The sequence below is a fragment of the Leuciscus leuciscus genome (assembly GCF_965113295.1).
Source record: "Leuciscus leuciscus genome assembly, chromosome: 17".
In the NCBI taxonomy this organism is placed as follows: Eukaryota; Metazoa; Chordata; class Actinopteri; order Cypriniformes; family Leuciscidae; genus Leuciscus; species Leuciscus leuciscus.
In genome coordinates, this window is record NC_138741.1 from 39,599,310 (window position 1) to 39,622,575 (window position 23,266).

At 40.6% G+C, this 23,266-nt stretch overlaps 1 protein-coding gene and 2 long non-coding RNA genes across 3 annotated transcripts in view; 1 reads left to right on the plus strand and 2 right to left on the minus strand.

The window, feature by feature from the left end:
* LOC309479498 overlaps positions 1-23,266 on the minus strand; it is a 111,282-nt gene that overhangs the window by 53,141 nt on the left and 34,875 nt on the right. The gene's annotated exons all lie outside the window — the stretch shown is intronic.
* LOC309479779 lies at positions 799-4,596 on the minus strand. Its single transcript, XR_014199434.1, has 3 exons — positions 3,922-4,596; positions 3,621-3,725; positions 799-2,849 (listed from the first exon to the last, which is right to left on the minus strand). It is a non-coding gene; the product is annotated as an uncharacterized lncRNA (long non-coding RNA).
* LOC309479144 (uncharacterized protein) lies at positions 15,446-18,589 on the plus strand. The gene is made up of 2 exons (XM_082143058.1): positions 15,446-15,794; positions 15,982-18,589. Exons 1-2 carry the CDS (start codon positions 15,507-15,509, stop codon positions 17,446-17,448), a joined length of 1,755 nt encoding a protein of 584 aa, XP_081999184.1. The 5' UTR covers positions 15,446-15,506; the 3' UTR covers positions 17,449-18,589.

A 23,266-nucleotide genomic window follows, 5' to 3' on the forward strand; every position in this document is an offset into this window, starting at 1 on the left:
TTATCAGCAAAAAAAAAAAAAAACGATAATAAAATATTATTTATTAGGGCTGGGAGAAGAAAAGAAAAAAAATCGATTCAACTAGGTATCGCATTAAAAAAAATTTTTTTTTACGATTTTTAAATCTTTTTTTTTATTACAGAATAGATAATTAAAATTAAATTGCTTTATTTTTATCCTTGCTTATAGATGAGGTTGACAGAAGTTAGCCACTTTCGTTCTAACAGAGGATGGAATGTGTCGTTATCTATGAGTGTCGAGTGACTTAATATCCCGAGTGTGTGTGTGGAAGAGACGTGAGACTGAACGCACTGAGAGAGAGATGAGACAGTAGAGCTGCACGATTCATCTTTAAAATACTGTGATCTCCATTCAAACACACACGCAATCTTCTTCCATTTCATCTGTCTATTAAACCTTTGACAAATCATATCTAGGGCTGCAACAAACGATTAATCGTCTAATCATCGATTATTTCACAGACTAATCAGTAAGTTTGGAACGATTATTCAGCTTTTTCAATTAGTTAAAACACTGAGTTATATTCTAACTATAATATAAAAAAAAAGAAAATCACTTCAGCTTTTGAAATGGTTGTTTTAATGAACTTTGAGCCAGAAACAGGTCATTCTCTTTAAGTTTTCAGATTTCTGTCCAACTCAAATCACACAAATGCTCTCTAAGCATTGTTTAAATATTCTGTTCTCTTTCAATAGAAAAAATAAACAAAAAATAATCATCTGCATTACAGACAAACTTAATCTGCAAACAATTATTATAAGAATAAAATACAATAAAAATTGACATGACAATTGAGCTGACAGAGACACTCTCATTCACCTTTTAATTTACAGTATGAAAAAGTAACTGACATGATATTCTTCATAACATCTCCTTTTGTAAGTCTTCATGAATATGGAACAAAATACAGGCAAGTGATAAGACTGTAATACCTAATAGTGTTATAATAATAAAAACAGCCCTGACTCCAAAGCTCGATCAAGCTTTATTCTATGCAAAAATAAATCACATTACTGTAATTATATTATTATTGTTAATAGTATTGTTATTATTAGTAGTATTGCATTCTCTAAAAAAGAGATTTACTGCTAGTTATTTAGCTCCAGCTGGAGAACATTCACCTCTCACCGGCCCCTCTTGTTTCCTCTTTAAGAGCTTTAACATGCATGTTTTGCTCCCGTGAAAAGCAAGTTCTGCTTTGCATGTATTGCACACGACAGCATTCTTGGTTTGAAGTTTTGTGAAACTTTCACACATCTTGCTAGTTCGGATTCGTTTGCACTCCGTCATAATTCGCGCTGTGTTTTCTTCTACCGCGATAGCATTTGTAAGGGCTGCATTACACTCTAGCGCTACAGCGCATACCATTTGGGTACCAAAATACGGGAGACCTGGGGGGATTTCAGTTCAACCACATGCGGTTTCATGTCATCTATACATTACACACCCCATCGCCATATCATAGAAAAATTCAGTTAAGACAGTTGTATTCATCTTAACAATACACAACAAATCAATATACAGAAAAACAGATTTCTAAAGTAAAGTATAGGCCACAAATCTGTGATGTTGTGTAATATTCATTTACTGTAAGAAACTGTTCCAGCGGGTGGAGTTTACTGTACTGAATATTACACATCACCACATACTCCATTAACTGGAACAGATTTTCACTGGAACTGAATATTACATCCAAATATTGTTATGTAATCAATCAGCATATTGTTGTGTAACTTCACCTATTGGAACAGTATTTATCAATTTTTCACAGGAACTTAATATTACAAACAACTATTGCGAAAGAACGATTTACAAAACAACGACTGCGAAAGCGTGCACGGATTAGGCCTATGAATTTGTTCACTGTTACCTTTTGAGCCACGGGGCGAAACGGGTACGGACTGAAAAACCAAAGCAACTGTACGGTTTACAGATCTGAGCTCAGCTGAGACTTCTTCTCGGGTACTTTTGGCGTAGGATATTTATTTCCGTCAAGGTCAGGCTGCGATGTCAAATGTATTCCCAGGAATGAGTGATGCGCTTTTCGCTTTTAAAGTTTTATAAAATAAGTAAGATATGGCTTGAATGGTTTAAAAGCATTATAGCAAGAATAGAAGCGCATCATATAATGTAACGCCATGCAGCCGAAGGATGACAGAAAAAACGGATGCTGCGTTAATTGCGTTAAATATTTACTCACCACTGAGTCTTTTCCCATTTCTACCAGTAACGCTTATTCAACTTCCCGCGTCTACTACCTGCTAGTGATCGACTGATATATCGGTCGGCCGATATTTGCGGGTTTGACGCGTATCGGCCGGCTGCTGCGTTCGCCGATAGTTTTTTCCTGGCATTATTCACAGACAGGCGTGCGCAGACAGCTCTGTGTTGCTGGAGACGCTGCCGTTCACGTGCCGCCCATGCACTGCTCCTCCCACACTAGCAGAGTCCTGGAAGCCTCTTCAAGACAACGGTTAGTTTTAAACTTTCAAAGCATCTTTTAACTGTTTGACTTAGCTGAAATATTGCCATACACTTTGAAAGTGGAAACACGTTGCTCTATATGTGGGTAGATGACAAATAAGGGTGAAACAGCATTTTTTAAAACAAAGTTCTAAATTGCTTAAGAATTGTATGAATTTGTAAAGTACAAATACTGTTGTTTTTGAAACTGTTAGAGGTTAGCAGAATTTGGCTTATAAGTGTTTGCCTTGAGCGGTTCTTGACGAGTCTCAGAATGGGTCTTCTGGAAAGACCATCAACCTCTAGCATCCCGAAGACCCACTGGCGTTACGCCACCAAGTGTTGCCACATCGGCCACGATGGTACTAAAAAAAGAAATAAAACAAGATAAATTCTTTAATAAGGGTTGTGCTGTATTTATTTATTTTTTTCCCCAATCATTGGAATCCAGTCCTCTTGGACAGTTAATAGGCTGATCCTTCTTACCTGGCTTGATAACAAATAATTGCCCAACAGGTGCAAATGCATTTTTATTTCTTAAATGTTTCCATTTTCATAATTTAATTTCCTTACAACAAAATATTGTTTCACGTTCATATTTTTCTGTACAAAAGCTGTCATATAGTACAACATAACAAATATTTCTTTTTAATAGAACATACTGTAGATTAGCGGAATGCCATCCTAACCTGATTTCAATATATTTTGTTTATGGACTTACTGTCTGATTATAAATGAAGGGTATATTTATTTCTTAATATATTGTATGTTTTCAAACTAAATAAGCTATACACATTCTTGCATTGCAATCTCAACACAGAAGACTGATGAGTTTTGTCTTATAAGGACATACACATCAGCCATATACTGTAAACATACAGTATCAGCCTTGGCGCCTGTTTCCAGGCATTCCCGCTCTCTAACGTCTCTCCAGCGCTACAAAACTTCTAATATTAACGCGGGTTTTATGATCGTAACACTTCATTTTCGAGTTATTTTCCTCCGACCTTGTTGTCTTTTGTATTTTTCCCGTCATCTCTCTTTACATAATCTCAGACTGGCACGGCACTAACGTGACAAAACTGATACATGTCAAGTAAAGTTATAGTAGGGCTGCATACAAATAAACAGCCTACCTTTCGTTTGTGGGCAAACTTGCTCTCGTCAATAACAACAAATCGACGTCGACCACCAATTCTCATTCCTCTGATCCTCAGTCTCTTGAGGGCAGCAATGCACACCTTCAAATATAGAAATAACACATTACAAGTTGACTTGTTACAATGTCTTAGTATGGAATTTTATAAAGTTGAGCGCACCAAATAAGTATGTAGCAATGCTGAATCCAGTTGTCTACAGTGGGTTTGGACTTATCAAACACTGAAATCAAATTTTTCACATTTTACTTTTTTTACAACTAATAAGTAATGCAACAACCTTTCTGAGTACTTTTGTCATTCTTGTCAGTGTCTTTGAGCTTCCTGCTATACCGTCAGTGATCATGGCAAGCTGCTTCTACTGCAAACCTTGTGCAAACCTGTAGGGAAGGAACAAATATTAAAACACCTAATTAGAGTCACTTAAAGAAACACTTCGACTTTTTGGGACTTTAGCTTATTCACCATATCCCCCAGAGTTAGATAAGTCCATACATACCTTTTTCATCTCCGTGCGTGCTGTAAGTCTGTTTGACGCACCCACCGCTAGCCTAGCTTAGCACAAAGACTGGATGTAAATGGCTCCAGCTAGCATACTAATCCCAATAAGTGACAAAATAACGCCAACATTTTCCTATTTACATGTTGTGATTTGTATAGTCACAGTGTGTACAAATAACAAGGTCATATGAGACACAGCCATTTTTTAAACGTTTAAATACTGGGAACTATTTTCTCAGAAGGCGAAGCACTGCTACTTGGGCGGAGTGATTAGCGCAGCACCCGAGAAGCGCCGTTCCGTCAACAAAACCAACGTGAATAACTAGCTAGTAGCGAACGTGATTCGTGATCATGGCTGATTTTGAGGGAATTGTCATCACTTTGTAATGTTGAAGCAATATTAACTATTGATTTGGTTGAAATCTGAACATTATTTCAACATTAACTGAGGGTGCAAGAGTGACGCTAAAGCAACATCACTTTCTAACGTCATTTCAATGTAATCAGCGTTGAAACATTAACACTGACTCAACATTGTTTCAATGGTTACATGCTATCTGGGTAATTATGTAAGTATATATATTTTATTTAATATATGTGTGTATATAATACAATATGTATAAGCATGTATATATTAGTAATTTGCATTAACAAAGTAATTTTATTTATTCATTTTTGTTTATTTTACTTTTCCTCATGCTTATATGTTCATGTATTTACTATATTTGAGCAGTCAGTCACATTGTAGGACTTGTACTTTGTTTTATGGTGTTCAATTTAATTATCTTAATGATTCTTAAATATACACACCTTCTACCTTATTTTAATTATTCTCAGGTTAAGGTAAAGTAAGTCGAATCCGTTCTAAATAATAAGTATTTAAATGTCCATTCTCCGTGGTTTAGTTCAGCTCAACTCTTTATAAAGCAGAGACTTGTGGCAAATTGTTACTTTTTATATCAATTATTAGTATTTTATTATTTCTGTAACAATTGGTTTACATACATTTCATCACACCCCTTCATTACATATTCAATTACATATAGACAATTTATCCAATCCCAGATCTGGAACAATTGTCAACTCCTTCAGTCTTTTTACAACTTCCATAAAAGACGCCTTCCCTTGCCTCGTCTTCCTCTTACGAGCTCGGACCCTCAGCCGTCTTCTCTTCTTGGTCTAGAATACAACAACCAGGTAATACTTTTTTTTTTTTTTTTTTTTTTTTACTGAATATATGCTTTCTAATACATAGTATTATTTCTATCTAGCCTATTTCTTCCTTTAATAAATGCTTAAAACACAGGATACATTTCAGTCATTTCAGTATTGTATTACTTCAGTAAATGATTTTTCCACAACTGGTTTACAGTGTCTTTTTTCTTTAACCAGTCAAATTTATCAATAAAACAATGTCAAATAAAACACGTCTCAGTGTCTTTACTATAAACCAATAAAACAATGTCATGTAAAACACGTCTCAGTGTCTTTACTATAAACCAATAAAACAATGTCATGTAAAACACGTCTCAGTGTCTTTACTATAAACCAATAAAACAATCTCATGTAAAACACGTCTCAATGTCTTTACTATAAACCAATAAAACAATCTCATGTAAAACGTACTCGGTTACTAACGTAACCTCGGTTCTCTCTAGAAGAGGGAACGAGTACTTGCGTAAGATATCTTACGCTAGGGGAAAACCTCTTTTCCTCGAGATATTGAAGCCAAAAATTATCCTTAATTTTGCAATAATGTAAAACGCATTGCAGCAGCATGCAGACATGGGCGAGACAGCTCGCGCGCCCATTGGCTGCTCTGCGGCAACTGCACCAGCCTATCGATAGAGGCTCCTCATGACGTCAGAACCAATGAGGGCGCTTCGCGCCCATTACGTCATGTCCCGCCGAAATCAGGTGGGGCCAGGGCTATAAATACGGCCCAGAGAGGCTGGTTTGGTCAGTTTTTTCATCGCTGAAGCGAATCAGAACATGACACATGCACGGCAAGATACGCAAGTACTCGTTCCCTCTTCTAGAGAGAACCGAGGTTACGTTAGTAACCGAGTACGTTCTCTTACGAGAGGTCTCTCGTACTTGCGTAAGATATCTTACGCTAGGGGAACACAATGTAAAACGCCGTGCGTGCTTGAGACATAACACTAAAGTCCCAAGGGCAGGTGCCCGGGGCTCATACAGTGCCTAATCACAAGGGACTCACAGAGAATCCGGGAAGAGGGGCTAGAATAGCATCATTCCTGTAATATGGAGCTCTGATAAGAGCATGTTATATCAAGTGTTCCACACAGCCAGGGCGAACTCGGCCTGGACTGGTAAATATGGGGGACTTACGCACTGCCCACAGGAGTATACAGACGATCCGTGATCAACGCTCTAGCAGTTTCAGCATCCCGAGCCGATAGCATCGGGCGGGGAATACTGAAAAATTAAACCGAGAGCAACCTAGCTTGCAAAACGGGAACCTCGAGGTTATAAAACCTTATAAATGTAGACGGGGAGGCCCAGCCTGCCGCCATACAGATATTTTGCAAGGCAATCCCACTGGACCAAGCCCACGACGAGGCCATGCCTCTTGTGGAGTGCGCTTTGACACCTATCGGGCATTGCAGGCCCCTGGATGTGTAAGCTAGCGCTATAGCATCAACTATCCATCTGGATAGACTCTGTTTTGACGCAGCTAGTCCCTTAGAACGTCCGCTGAACAAAACAAAGAGCTGCTCTGTCTGTCTGAAAACAGATGAGCGAGACACATAGGCCCTTAACGCCCTGACCGGGCAAAGGAAGCCTGCGTCCCCTTCCTCTTCAGATACCGGCAGGGCCGACAGGGAGATCACCTGTGCCCTAAACGTTGTATTGAGGGATTTAGGAACATATCCGTGCTTTGGTTTGAGTATGACTCTCGAGTCATTCGGCCCAAACTCCATACACGTCGCGCTCACTGAGAGCGCTTGCAAATCCCCTATGCGCTTCACTGAAGCGAGAGCCAGAAGAAACACTGTTTTGAAAGACAAGAGTTTCAGGTCTATTGACTGTATTGGCTCGAATGGGGCACCTTTCATGGCTTCCAGAACCGTGGAAAGGTCCCAAACGGGAACTGAGGGTGGTCTGAGAGGGTTCAGCCTCTTAGCTCCTCTAAGGAAGCGAATGACCAGATCGTTCCTTCCTAATGACTGGCCAAGCGGTGGTTCAGCGAACGCTGCTATGGCCGCCACATAAACTTTGAGCGTGAATGGGGTTCTGCCCTTATCCAGAAGCTCTTGTAAAAAGGAGAGAACCTCTGGCACCCCACAGCGTGAGGGTGAAGTGCCACTCGCTGTACACCAGCTAGTGAACACAGACCATTTGAGGAATAGAGCCGCCTCGTAGATGGAGCTCTAGCCTGCGTGATCGTGTTTAACACTCCCGCTGGGAGGTTAACGGGTACCCGTTGATGGCCCACGCATGTAGGGACCAAAGCTCCGGGCGAGGATGCCAGATCGAGCCGTTCGCCTGCGAGAGGAGATCCCTCCTCACCGGTATCGGCCACGGGGCGGTACTCGTCAGCTGCATCAGGACTGGAAACCAGACTTGGTTTGTCCAAAATGGGGCGACGAGTAGCACTGGGCATCCGCTCTCCCTGATTCGCTCTAACACCTGGGGTGGGAGCGTGACAGGGGGAAACGCATAGAGCGGGCAGTGGGGCCAGACGTGAGCCAGCGCATCCCTGCTCTTGGAGAAGAATTCCTGACAATGAGCGTTCTCTTGAGACGCAAATAGGTCTATTTCCGCTCTGCCAAATGTCCGCCATAGCATTTTGACTGTCTGTGGATGTAAAGACCATTCTCCTGTCGGCAGATTGTTTCTGGACAGTCTGTCTGGTCCCACATTCAGATGGCCGGGCACATGCGCTGCCCTGAGCGAGCGCAGACTGTGCTGAGCCCAGACCAGGAGGTGTTCCGTCAGCCTGTGAAGGATTCTGTATCTGATACCTCCTTGGTGATTTATATAAGCCACCACTGACATGTTGTCCGAACGGACCAAGACGTGGTGTCTTTTTTATCTGGGGACAAAAGCGCCTCAGCGCGTTGTCGACTGCCATCATTTCCAGGCAGTTTATATGCAGAAGCTTTTCCCGTTCCGACCACTGGCCGAATAACGGTCTGCCCTCGAGCAGCGCTCCCCATCCCGAGGTTGAGGCGTCCGTAGACACCACCTTCACACTCGAGGAAGTCCCCAGGCTTACACCTGACTGGTACCAGTCGGTCACTGTCCAAGGTTTCAGAGCTGCGACGCATTTCTGATCGACCTTGAGGCGCGCGAGACCGGAGGTCCAAGCTCTGCGCGGCGCGCGCTTTCAACCAATACTGCAGCGGGCGCATGCGAAGCAGACCCAGCTGAAGCACTGAGGATGCTGAAGCCATGAGACCCAGCATCCTTTGAAACTTTTTGAGCGGGGCTAAAGCGCCGTGGCGAAAAATCTCTGTCATGCGCTGAATACTTAGTCTGCGCTGCGGCGACAGCTGTGCTGTCATAGACAGCGAGTCCAGATCTGTGCCCAGAAAAGATATTTTCTGACTGGGAGACAGTGAACTCTTTGCCCAATTGACTGTGAGACCTAAATTCTCGAGGTGATCGAGTAATATGGTCCTGTGTTCTATGAGCTCCGACTGTGATCGAGCTAGAACCAGCCAATCGTCCAAATAATTCAGCACTCGTATGCCTCGGAGCCTGAGGGGTGCGAGCGCTGCATCCATGCACATCGTGAATACGCGAGGTGCCAGGGATAGGCCGAATGGCAGGACTGTGTACTGATATGCCTGGCCCTCGAAGGCGAATCTCAAAAATCGCCTGTGACGTGACGCTATTTGTATTTGAAAATAAGCGTCTTTCAGATCTATCGACATGAACCAGTCCCCTTGGCAAATTTGCGAGAGGATTTTCTTGGTCGTGAGCCTTCTGAACCGTCGTTTCAGAAGTGCTTTGTTTAGTCGTCTTAGATCTAAAATGGGTCTGAGACCCCCGTCTTCTTTTTTTTTTTTTTTGGGGTACCAGAAAATATCTGCTGTACATGCCCCCTTTGCTCTGAGCTTGTGATAGGGGTTCTATAGCCCCTTTGCTCAGTAACTTCGCTATTTCGGCCCGAAGTAGGTGTGCTACTTCCTTTTTCACCGTAGTATCGATTCGCGCCGCTTTGCGTTGCGGGCGTCGACCGAACTGTAGCGAATAGCCTCTTTCTATAATGTCTAGCACCCACTTCGAAACCCCGGGTAGCCTTGCCCATGCGTTTGCACGAATGGCTAGGGGTTGAATGCGAAGCGCGCTCTGGTCGCTCAGCGACAGAGGGGCTTCAGTGTGCTGCAACATAAGTGTCGCGCTTATGACATTTGAGGCAGGGGGCGCGCTGATAACAGCGGGCAGATTGCCCGCGCTCGACTCCTCTGCGGTGGTCAACCGAGAGGGGGAGGGCTGGGCGAGTCCCGTAAGACCTGTCATGTCTATGTGTGAATGTGGGCGTGGGATAGCGGGCACATTTACAACACTGACAGTATTGTCTGCCTGAGCAGAGCAAAAATGCATGTTGGTTTCGTTTTACAGAAACCTTGAGACATGCAGAACGTAGTGTTTGTGGGCACTGGGCAGTGGGCACATTTACCACATTTAATGCGCAATCGATCTGGGTCGATTTCATGTGCGCGAGCCCTGTGCGACGGGCTGTGTTTCTGTGTAGGAATGAGCACTGGGCAGTGGACATTTTGTCTACACTCATAACACCATCGGCCGTGGCCGGAACACCAGAAAATACACTCTATGGGATTTATCTGGGTAGCCGTAAAGCGGCGTTTGTGTGCAGGCAAGTGGGCTGTGTCGCCGACTTGTTTACTGCAGAATACACTGGAACAGTCGCATTTACTGGAACTGAACGAGCGAGAAGTTGCCATAGAAACAGAGAGCGTCAACATGCTGGAGCTTGTTTGCAGGTGTGCGTGTATTACAATAGACTCGTCCACTGCAATATTGACATTTCCAGAGAAATGTGTGAGAATGGAGGTAGTGACGCACGGAAACCATAGAAACGGTGCTTGGGTGCAGGCGATCGGGTTGTACAACGCGCTCGTTGGCTGCAAAAATACACATCTGCAGTCGCCTTTTCAGGGAACTGACAGAGCGAGCATAGGCCTATTTCACAAAATGGCGACCGAGACCGGAAGTAGGGTAGCGATACTTCCGGTCGCGCCGCCGCCCGCTACGATTGCCATTCATTCTCAAAATGGACTGTGAACAGCTTGTTTTCTCTGTCATTATATATCTGAAAAAAGTAAGAATAGCAGATGTTGTCCGTTTTGTTGATAGTTTTCAGGGGGCTGTGACAAAATCGAAATTGGACAAAGGTTACAAATTATTCTTGACGTTTGCTTACATAAAAAAAAAAAAAGGTTCCATTCATTTAAATGGCATGGCACTTGATGACTAAGCTCACACTTACCATAGCTAAACAAAATAAATAAATAAATTGAAATGTTGTCTGATTGTAGGCTATGTTTGAAATCTAGTGGCTTTTGTTAAAATTTCATGTTATTAAGTGTTAGTTTGTCCCGGAGATTGCAGCAATCTTCCACTAGTGACTAGAAAATGGCAAATTTGTCATGTTACCACCATGAATGAAACTAAGAATTGTACATCTTTACAGTGAATTTGACCTAACGTTGCTAGTAGGTCTAATAATGAAATTAAGGCAAATAATAAAAAATTGTTAGACTAAAAACATGAATGAAGTGAGTGATATTACATGTTTTAAAAAATCATGATGTTACAAAATCACATTTTACTGTCGGGTCCCCTTATGAAAACAAAATATATTTCCCTATATATGAATGATCAATATATTGAATGGTTTAACAGTATATTTGAAAATATACAGAATAATATATTGTGTTAATATTACAATATATTGAATAATACACAAAGAATTTTCATATATTTAAAAATGTGAGACATATATTTACTAATATATCATGTATGTAATTTTATATTCAGTAATACACTTCATAATATATACAGGGATTAAAGTTCTCAGTCGCTACTAGAGTATACGACGGATTTCTGTCAATATCAGGGTTCCCCCCTGTCCTTATATCTTAAATTCATTGTTCATAATTTTAATGCTGTAAATATGCTTACATTTCTCAAATAGTGTAATAAATGTCTTCATTTTAGTTTGAATGGGAAAGACGAGGTGTAGGCTATTCACCCTGCTTAGGGGGATGTGATCAAAGCCTGGAGTGGAGCAAAAGCATGTTCCTCTCTCCACTCTAAGCGTTCTGTTATCACTCCGCTCCTGATCCACTCCGGGTTTTCCAGTCCCGCTCACGGAAAAACTGCTCCGTGTTCACTCATTTTTAAGAAAGTTACATAAAACAACTTCTACAAACAATTTTAATTTGCCAACAGTTAATAATAATAAATAAAAGTGCATGACGTGCAAATCAGATAACAATCAAGTGCAATATAAACATGTTTTGTCAGGGCATCACTCCCGAACCGGCATCAACACTCCATTTTCAACATCAGCTTCCTCCTTCACAGCACAGACACGTCTTTTTGCCGTCTGTCTCTGGCATGATTTAACTTCTCCCCAGTTGTTCCATGAAAACCTGCAAAGCACGGCCTGCGGTGTAAGATATCTACGACCGGACTCTCGTAGACTCGTAAGTTACACGGACTTCATCCTCCGTGAAGTGCTTAACACACAAAAAAGTGCCCCTCTTCTCTCGGTATAGCCCAAATCCAGCGCTTTTTCAACATTTCGTCACAAGGAAAGCTGTGCAATTATAAATAGGGTTGTTTCTTCTATGAGGGCAAACATAAAAAGGTACGCAACAGGACTGGCCGCTTTTAGTCTCCCCATTTGTCCTCCGACTGCTACTGCTAGCGCTTTCACCGGAAAAGAGTTTACCCTACTTCCGGTCTCGGCGGCCATTTTTGTGAAATAGGCCTATTGACGGCAAAACAATTTTTTTTTTTTTTTTTTGCCGTTAGACTCAGGCTCGAACACGGATCTCCCGCGTGAAAACCTGAGAATCTGCCACTGGGCCACAGGGGAAGACATAAAGGTTTTTATATAGCGCGAGTATTATCAGAGAAACCTGTGTTTCTGTGTAGGAATGAGCACTGGGGAGGCAGTGGGCATTTTGTCTACACTCATAACACCATTGGCCGTGACCGGAACACCAGAAAATACACTCTATGGGATTTATCTGGGTAGCCGTAAAGCGGCGTTTGTGTGCAGGCAAGCCGATGTGTCGCCGACTTGTTTACTGCAGAATACACTGGAACAGTCGCATTTTCTGGAACTGAACGAGCGAGAAGTTGCCATAGAAACAGAGAGCGTCAACATGCTGGCGTTCGTTTGCAGGCGTGCGTGCATTACAACAGGCTCGCTCACTGCAGTATGACATTTCCAGTCGCCTGAACTTCAGAGGGGAATGAGAAATAGAATTCGGCCCAGCCGCAGCGGGACATTAACACTCTTTTCTCCTTTCGCCAGTGACGCACGGGAACCATAGAAACGGTGTTTGGGTGCAGGCGAGCGGGTTGTACAACGCGCTCGTTGGCTGCAAAATGCACATCTGCAGTCGCCTTTCAGGGAACTGACAGAGCGAAGCATTGGAGGCATAATTAATCTGCCGTTAGACCGAGATTCGAACCCCGGTCTCTCGTGTGAAAAACCAAAAATTCCGCCACTGAGCCACAGCGGGGAACACAAAGGCTTTCAGATGCACGAGCATATAAGAGCGTCAACATGTTTTCTTCGGCGTTTGCTTGCCGGCGCTGCAATATTTATATTTCCAGTCGCCTGATCAGGGAACTGAGAAATGTGTGAGAATATTGAGGTCAGTCCAGCTCGGACTAAAACACTATTTTCTCCTTTCGCTGGTGATTGACGCGTGAATGGGGCGCAGAGGCAGGGTAGCTTTCTTGTACGTAAAGAAAATCTAACCCCGACCGTCCGCTTCCAGCCTCCCCTGTGAACGGCGCATTTTGCGCGGCTCGAACAGAGGGAGAGAGAAAGCTAGCCCCGTGACCGTCCGCTCCTGACATCCCCTGTGAACGGCGCGGTTTGCGCGGCTCGAACAGAGGGAGAGCAGGTATCATCCTCCAAGCAGGCAAGGCAAGCGGGCGCACCGGCGAGCTTTGCGGGTTGGGGGGGGAAAGGGGCGTCTTGAAAAAGACGCCCGGCTCTTTTAGTGCAATGAGAGTGTGTGTCGCGGCGGCGAACACACACACATACACAAAACACAGTGGCAGAGAAAAGGATATGTACGCCGGAAAGCGTCAGCAGGAACGGCGACTGAAGGCGGCGAGTTGTCGACCGGCAGCTTCAGATGCAGATTAATCCCGCTGGGTGCTTGACTCAGACGGCGCGGCTTCCTCTCAGGATCCAGCGATGCGTGAGCCCGCTGAAGAGATAAAAAACTGACCAAACCAGCCTCTCTGGGCCGTATTTATAGCCCTGGCCCCACCTGATTTCAGCGGGACATGACGTAATGGGCGCGAAGCGCCCTCATTGGTTCTGACGTCATGAGGAGCCTCTATCGATAGGCTGGTGCAGTTGCCGCAGAGCAGCCAATGGGCGCGCGAGCTGTCTCGCCCATGTCTGCATGCTGCTGCAATGCGTTTTACATTATTGCAAAATTAAGGATAATTTTTGGCTTCAATATCTCGAGGAAAAGAGGTTTTCCCCTAGCGTAAGATATCTTACGCAAGTACGAGAGACCTCTCGTAAAAGAACACGTCTCAATGTCTTTACTATAAACCAATAAAACAATCTCATGTAAAACACGTCTCAGTGTCTTTTCTATAAACCAATAAAACAATCTCATGTAAAACACGTCTCAGTGTCTTTACTATAAACCAATAAAACAATCTCATGTAAAACACGTCTCAGTGTCTTTACTATAAACCAATAAAACAATTTCATGTAAAACACGTCTCAATGTCTTTACTATAAACCAATAAAACAATCTCATGTAAAACACGTCTCAGTGTCTTTACTATAAACCAATAAAACAATCTCATGTAAAACACGTCTCAGTGTCTTTACTATAAACCAATAAAACAATCTCAAGTAAAACACGTCTCAGTGTCTTTACTATAAACCAATAATAAAGATTTCCCTTATAAGAAATCTATTACAGTGTTTTCCTTTACATAACTGCATTATTATAGCCAATATAAGCCTGTTTATGAGTCATAACAGAATCAATTGCATGTTTCACACAACAACTTATAGAATTTATCTACGTTTGAGGGCTGGGGGGAGGCTTTGTTTTTGACACTTATTGTAGAACATATGGTGCTTGTTTTAATGTTTCCCTGTTTATGAAAAGCTAAATAAATAATAAAAAAAGAAAAAGAAAAAAAGAAATCATAAATATACTATACAGTCTTGTGTCTTCAACCTTCAACAATTAAACAGTTTACGCTATAGTTTAACAAATGCAATTTTAACACAAGGAACCACGTTTTTTGGTTTTTAATATTGACTTTTGTAAACACAACGCTGCTGTTCTCAGCGGTGTTCGATTGTCACATCCAGGGAAGGCTGGGATAGAAAAGAATCCATGAGCGCTTCAGAATCTAGGCGGACACAGTAGGCCATCCGGGGATTTCTCGCCTACTCTTTTATGAATACGGAGGATTCGGACAAATGACTCTTTTCACGTACAGTCCTCTCATACTATATAGTGCATATTCCGACGCAATATTATATACGCACGTCTGAATCTCACAAGAAATAGTACACCACCCAGTTATTTCTCACCTACAGTTTTATGAATACTAAGGATTCTGACTTACTATTTGTTCGCCTACTGTTTTTTTGCCTTCTATATAGTAGGGAAGAATGCGGTTTCGGATGCAGCCAAAGTCTTCTCTAACAACAAATATAGTCACAAGTAATCCCAAATCATTGAGTTCTTGGTGTCACCAAGAATCACATATTTGAGAACAGAGTATGATTTCTCTAATGTAAGCAATTCAGGGATAACAGCTTTCCTCAGCTGGCTTTGCACCAGATGCAGAAGTGAAACAGCATGTATTAGAAAACAGAAGTCAAAATTGCAGACATTGCATTGAATACTACTGAGCAACATTTGTTTTATTTTAGATCCAAGTTTCTTTACATGTGACAGTAGTAAAATTAATCCCATAATCATGATGAAGTGAAGGTCCCATCACATTCCTCATTTCTTCTCATTTGTTATTTCAGTCCCACCCACAGCACCATCTCTGACTCTGACTGTGTACTTAAAGCAGCTGTGCTCCTGGTGTCTCTTCTCTATAACACGAGACCAGCGTCAAACCATGTTTGCTCTTGGTCTGCTCACCTGTATCATGCTGAGAGCATTCAGCGCTCAGGCAAAGGTGGTCACGAGCTTTGATGAGTGTAGTGAGTTTTTTTACAAAGGCACAGAACCAGGCGGAATGGATCAGAATGCCGAGAGAATCTGTCAGCATAAGGGAAGCAGTGGCCCCTTTTACGCTACGCGGTACTCGGTTCCTCACAGGATTCCTCTCTACAGCGCCTACAGATTTGATAAGTATTGCCGTGACGACAGTGGAAGCTCAAACACCTGGCATTTAGAGCCACAGGTAAATATTCACTGTCTAACAAAAGACTTTCATTAGCAGTTGAACCACAGCATTTCATAATAAATTACACAGTTCTGGTCAGTTAATTATTGGTCTACATTCTGTTTAATCGTTTCAATCTATATATAAAGTATGCTAGATAGATGGTACTTTAGTGAAAGTTCTTACACAATCATTTCTTCTGTAGATTTCCCAACCTCAATCCTCGATTGAACATATGGTCCGTGAGAATCAAAATTATCAAAACACTTTTAAAGGAAATCAAGCCGTGAGCAGTGACTACAGTGACACCGGATATGATCGTGGACACCTGAACCCCAACAGCTTCCAATGCGGTGAAGGCCGTACGGCAACATTTACACTGACCAATGCAGCACCGATGGACGCGTGTTTCAACCGTATCCACTGGAAGAGTTGGGAGAGCACTCTGAGGAAATTATTATCAAGCAGACATGCCAGTGATTTGGGTTTTGCAACAGTCTACATTGTCACTGGTACAGTACCTGATTCAAATCTACGAATACCACAAAGGGGAATCTCTGATGACCCTGAAAGGGTGACGGTGCCCTCTCACATCTGGACAGCTGTCTGTTATAAACACCTATGGGATGACAGCAAGTCTTTCTCCTTTGGCTATATGGGCAAAAACCGGCCAGCAGAGCCTGGCATAAGCCTGATGAGTGTCTCAGACTTGAACAATCGGCTCAGCGGACTCTATAGAGGCCTCTCAGTGACAGTTCGTATTTTTGCTGATAATTGTTTTGGTGACAAAAATAAATTGAGCATGGTTCAGGAAGAGTTTAGGAAATTAATTAATATACCAGTGAACCAAGGAGTGCCCTCAGATGTGCAGAACACGCTTGGCGCGCTGAAAAGGACCACCAGCACTGACAGCATATTATCTAATATCAATGTCAAGGTGAGGAAGGTGACAGCATTATTAGGCTTTGACAGCATGAGTGCTTTTTCTACTGTGGCAGAGGATCTGAAGATTTTTGCTGGAAGTGCTTGTCTTATAACTCTTGTTAAATTACTAGTAAGGAATAAAAGGGAGGTATCCAAGGGGTCCGATGCTGTTCAATGTCTGTTGGTCCCAGAGAATCAGAAGACTGCAGCTGATGGATCGCCCTGCTCAAGCTTCAGTGACTCTGACAGATGTCTGTGCGTCACAGGATATGAAACCAAGTCCTGCTGCTCCTCTCCCTGCCTCTACCGGGACGAACGCAAGGGCTACTGGTGTTACTCAGGCCAGGAGCTGATAGAGTGCTCACCCCGGTACTCACTCATCACGGCTGAAGGAGAGAGGTGCAAGGATGATCACCCCTGCGGCACATATGGCAAGGACTACTACTGGTGTTACAAAGTCTCTGGCAGCTGGGACTACTGTAGCCCTCCGCTGTGGAGAAGTAAAGCTGCAAACGGGGAGTACTGCCGCAGCAACCATGCCTGTGCCAAATATGGTTTGGGAAATAATTGGTGCCGAGATGATGAAGGCAGTATTTACAGATGCTGTACTTCTGATGACTGCTTCTCTACTGTGAATGACAAATCCTGCCGGTTTAATCACAAGTGTGGCTATCATGGTAAATACTACCTGTGGTGCTACACGGATTATGAAGACAACTGGGATTACTGTTGCACAGATTGTAATTAGTTGGTTTACAATATGTAGAATGATTGTGACTAAAGCAAGACTTGGCAAATTTTATTTAGATTGTACTTTGAGCTCTTACTAACCTACAAACTATCTAACATAAAAAATAATAATAATAAAGACTCTCATGTGCTTCTGAAATTAACAGGTGCTTAAAATGTATTTGTTTCCTGATGATTTGTATGCACAAACAAAAAGATCAATAAAAAAAACATCTATGAATCTATAATAAATTTGCATTTTTTTACACAAACTTGTATACTGTTAAATCTCTGACACTCTGACAGAACAACTGTATTTTCATGAACTGTGTCCATACTCATATAAACACCCAGATCTCCCTGCTCAACAAACACACAGACATCTCCATACACTTACACTCCTCAACAGATGCCCCATGCTTGAAATTCATTCATTCATTCAGGTAGTGTTAATTCAAGTTCAAAGTGAAGTCACATCTATTTGTATAGCATTTTACACAATACTTTCACAATAGAAGTTTTATTGAACAAGTGATAAAGCTGGGATTGCTAAATATTAAACCCCTTTCTTCAGAAGCTCTTATTGTAAATGATATGATCACAGATCATAAACTGGATATGCTGTGTTTGACAGAAACCTGGCTAAAACCAGACAATTACATTACTTTAAATGAGTCCAGCCCACAATTGCGTAAAAGCTGAAGCATATAAGGGTAACACTTTAGAATAATGGTCCGTAGTTAACAAGTAGCTATGCAGGAAGTAATAGGTAGTACTGCATTAACACCGAACTTAATACTATTAACTAATATGGAAGCAATATTAACTAAGCAGTAAGTAATATCTAATTTAGTACAAAGGTAGTTCCTTGGTAGGTATTTGATTATTACTAAAGAAATATATCCTCATTGAGAACTACTTGTGAACTAAGAAAGAATAACCAGTTAATTACTAATCACAAAAGTAACGTCTAAAAAGTGAACAATTGTGGGGTTTTTTTTTTACTCTTAACATGATCATAACATTTCAGAAGCTTGTGCCTCAAATGGGTTCTTTGTGGAAACCAGTTTATGAATATTATATTCCCCCAAATACATTAGCTACATGTTGAGATTGTGACTACTACTCTTGCCAAAGGATGGACGTATGTTTATTTCAAACTTAAACATAGAATAATACTAATAATGATAATTTGTTTAAAATCTTAAATAATTAGGAAGTGATGCTGACACTCATGATTGGATTAGTTCACTATTATGAGCTCATATTGAGTGTCAGTTCAGTGTCTCAGACTCCAAAGACCTACCTTTATGTTACAGTAGCCGCCTGAGGAGGACTTCTCTTTAGGATATGAATATAAACATTGATGTTCTCTTGTCAAAAACAATTTGCATCCTTAATGAAGAAATTGGCTGCATTTATGTTGCGATAATCGCAAAACCACATCTTCCAGTTTACAATGTTTGTTAGAATATTACTAGTGCCTCACAGAAATGTATGCCTGTATATGTGTCAAATATAAAATTAAATAACTTGTATTACTTGTGAAAAACATGCTAACTCCTCACTAATTACTCAAGCGTTACCTTGTCATCCCGCAGGAACTACTAGTGCAGCCTGGTCTCATTCATCCACACGTTTTTATCCGAATTAAGTGATATCGAATGAAAAATGCCTTATGGAAACAGTAAAATTCGATTGAATTTCATGAATATCGACTCAAATGAAATACGTTCGGTCTCATCGGATTTTATCTTGATCGATATACGGCTTATGCGATAAACGTTGATGGAAACGTTATTTGCCGAGTAAATAATGATTTGCGATTAAGTTTTAGGTAATTTTGGTTGCAACCCGCCACAAAACAATGAAGAAGAAGTTTTAGTTCATTTCCGGCCAGTATTTCCGCTCTGTTTGCACCTCTTATACTGTCTGCACACATGGCGGGTGTCAACAAAGACAGATGTATTGTATCCGCCAGTTTGTAGAGCGCAATGTCGATACGCTTCTCGGTTGGAACCGGAGGGCGAGAGCTTGCGACATCTGGGAAAAGGGACGGGCCAATAAAATTACACAACAGGTCAAATGTTGTCTTGGTCATCCGAAAATGCTTCAACCAATGGGCCATCCTTAAAAATATTTTGGTTTGCCGTAACAGCCAAAAAAAAACAAACAAAAAAAAGGGTCAGTAGGTCGGACTATATATTTTCTTTCAAGATTCAATGTAAAAAAAAATCATGGTGATTACGTACGTATGAATTTAAACAAATTTGCATATCGGGACTTGACAGTTTTCCAGAACTTCGTGCAAAATTAAATAGGTGTCGAGAGAAAAAAAGAGATTTTGATAAAACAATAAATTTAAAAATTAAAAACATTTATAGCTGTCACAAAGAACTGGGAAAAGTCATGATTATTAATATGTCAAATATATCAAGGAGACATTTCAATTGTTTATTAATAAACAAGTGTTTTCTGTGTCAAAGATGAATTACGATGCTTCGCAGTAGTGAACGGGCCAGAGAGAAATTCACATTTCATACGGATTAGGCTACATTAGCAGAGAGGCGAGCAGTCTGTTTTCTTTCGTTTTGAATTGTTTTGTTTAAAAGTACACATTACATGCTTTATATATTTCTCAGGTCTGTGAGGCAAGTAGCTTAGTTTCGGTTCATTTAAGAGAGCTCCACGCGCCGGCGCCTCTGTGTCCTGATTACATTGTCTGCTATTTACTTCTTATGTATTAAATCCAGGCAATTGGTTGATGAAACATTTAAAATTAAGATACAATTAATACAAAACGAAATTCACTTTAAAGAAAGGTTTTCTACAAAAACAAACTTAACGAAGTGGTCAAAATCATGTCTGCCCCACTCCATTTGTCTCCCGATATTTTCGGGATCATCTTATCTTATTCATGCTTTTCACTTTTCATATAATCAACATAGAATTAAAAAAAAATTTTTATATATATATATATATATATATATTATTTTATTTAAACATGAATATGAAACTAAATTTATGAAGCTAAGTTTTTTAATGACTGGGCTACAACACATAGGCCTAGCCTACAGTAGGCTACAGAGAAATTTAATGACGGAGCGTCTTGCCGGTGAGCATGTGGGGGGAGAGATACGATTTTCGATCAATCATCGAATATTATTTTGCTTGATATTCCAATCCTTAATATTTGGTGTTTTAAATGCCTGTTTGAGATCTCTGTGAAAGTTTTAAAGCAGTCTTGTAGTGCCGCTTTCAGAGCACTCACGTCCGTAACGGAGAACTGTCACATCCGTAACATTGTTTTTTCGTCATAAATGCGAACACGAAAAATAAAATAAAATGAATATATTATGTTCTGTGGAGAGCCAACCCTTCATCATCAGTTAAAGATTTTTTGTGTCACGTCCGGACCGTAACGCAAGTGTATTTCCCTCATATTAAATATAAAACGCATGTGTATACTGATATTTTTCTAACGTCTTTATTAAGGGAGTATTGATGTATAGGCTACAGACGTTTCAATATAGTATTAAAACGCATTTTCTGATAATTTATATTTCAAGTTTTGACAAATGTCACGTCCATTTTGTCTAGCAAAACTTTGTTCGCAAATGTTTGCTTGAATGTTGTGCGATTCAGTGCGAAAATGAATGGAAACACCTTAAAATGTCACAAATCAATTCGATATACTAATTTGATTGCAAAACAGCATGTGACGTCATTACGCACAGGTTTTTATTCGCTTTAAAGCTGTTGGATGGAAACACACTTTCACCAGCTTTATTCGCATGAGTTTTTTTTACTGAACTTCAGATAATTCAATTGACAAGTGGATGGAAACTTAGCTATTGTTAATAGTAGGTATTAATACGTAATTAGAAAACATACTTTTTTGTAAGTTTCGATATATGCTGAAACGTATAATATGGACGTATCTGCAACGTTTAAACGTAACATTATTACGATTTTACAGCTAAAAAACATAAACTATTTATGAATATTTCATATCATAAATATATCTGTATAATTTCCCTTTTACCATTTTATAGATTATAAATGTAAGATCTCTTAACCCTACTCCCACACCTAAACATACCCATTTTATAGACAATATTAAAAGGATAAAACGTAATGGACAGATATGTGTAAGGAAATGGCATTTTTATTAACAATATAGCATTAAAACATAGTTTGAGCCACTAATCCTACCCCTACCCCTAAACCTATAACCATTTCTGAAAACTACGTAGGCTACAATTATAAAGAAAAACAACAGACAGACACGTATAATCACAATCATTTATTTATTGAGAAAATGTCAAAACCGGTACCAAAAGTCGTTCACATGATGTTGTGTCGCTGTCCTCTCTGGCAGTATATAATAGTTTTGTATGAGGTAACGTTACAGAGCAGAATTTAAGTTATTAATCCATGAAAATGTTAATCCGGTTTCGGTTCGCTGTTCTGTGAAGGCGCGCGGTAACTCCTCACTAATTACTCAAGCGTTACCTTGTCATCCCGCAGGAACTACTAAATCATTTAAAAGCAACTTTGCAGAAAATGCATGTGCCTACATTACAATATAGAGTATCTTTTATCAGAGGTGACTGTGTCCAAGTAATGTCTTTCATAAATGTACGTATACATACAATACAGTTAGCTAATAATGTATTAATCTAAGCCAGAAACAATGAGCTCATTTAAGTAATGAATACATGTTTGTAAACAAATGATTAGAATATAACAAATTATTAGGATGTAACAGGCCAACTGATATTACAAAACTATCAGAAGTATCAACATTTTACCTTCCAAAGTATTGCATCTGCGTGTCTGCAAGATCGCCCTGGTCCCGCAACACATGATCACCCAGACGTTAGTATTTCACCTGACGATGACACTGAAACCAAATGGCCACGGACAGTGCAGTATTTTGGGGTATTAGACTACATAGCCTAGCCTATAATAATTGTTTTTATTTTATTTAATAATTAAAGATAATGAATATCAAACCTGAACCAACATATTTTTATTCATATAAGTACATATACTGTACATTGATATAATACATATATTTTTACGACTGGCTGTCTGCACATTCCCTGTCCTCGCGGCTGCTGCAACTCGCTCTCTTCATCTCTATAAAACAAAAAGGGGACAAAAGGGTCCTATTGTAGGATGACCACCATCAAACAAACCAAATGTGGGACGATTATAAGTTTGTGTGGGACAATGTGGGACATGTTACCAACACTAAACATAACCTGAAACTGTTATATAATGTTTATCTAACTTAATAAAATCATTTGTATTCTGCCTTTCAGCTGATAAACGTTCTTTGCTCTTTAGTTCCAGATAACACCATTACATCACAGTGTAACAGAACATGTCTTTATTTTACATGTCATTTAAATTCAACATCACTGAGCCCAAAGGCAGCGGCATCATGCAGATCACTATTCCTGAAACAGTTCTGACAATGAACAAATACAATATAAAACAACATGAAATTAGATCATTGACAGTCTTCTATATTAAGAATATATTAAACCAAAAACGTTCATATTTTTAGAAAGGATGTGAATTAAAACAACCACAGCAGGCAAACACCAACATTTTAATTGACCAAATTATCCATTTGTTTTCTGACAGGGAACACAGGGAACGAATCACCGCTCCACATTTTGATTGACAGCCGTCACAACCTACTAGTGACCGCGTTTACTCCTTTCCTTTCAACCATTGGATAGGATTTAAAAACCGGCTGTTATATTTGTACTACTGACAAAGAGCTGTTAAATATTGGTGAAAAACTACACCACAAAAAGAAT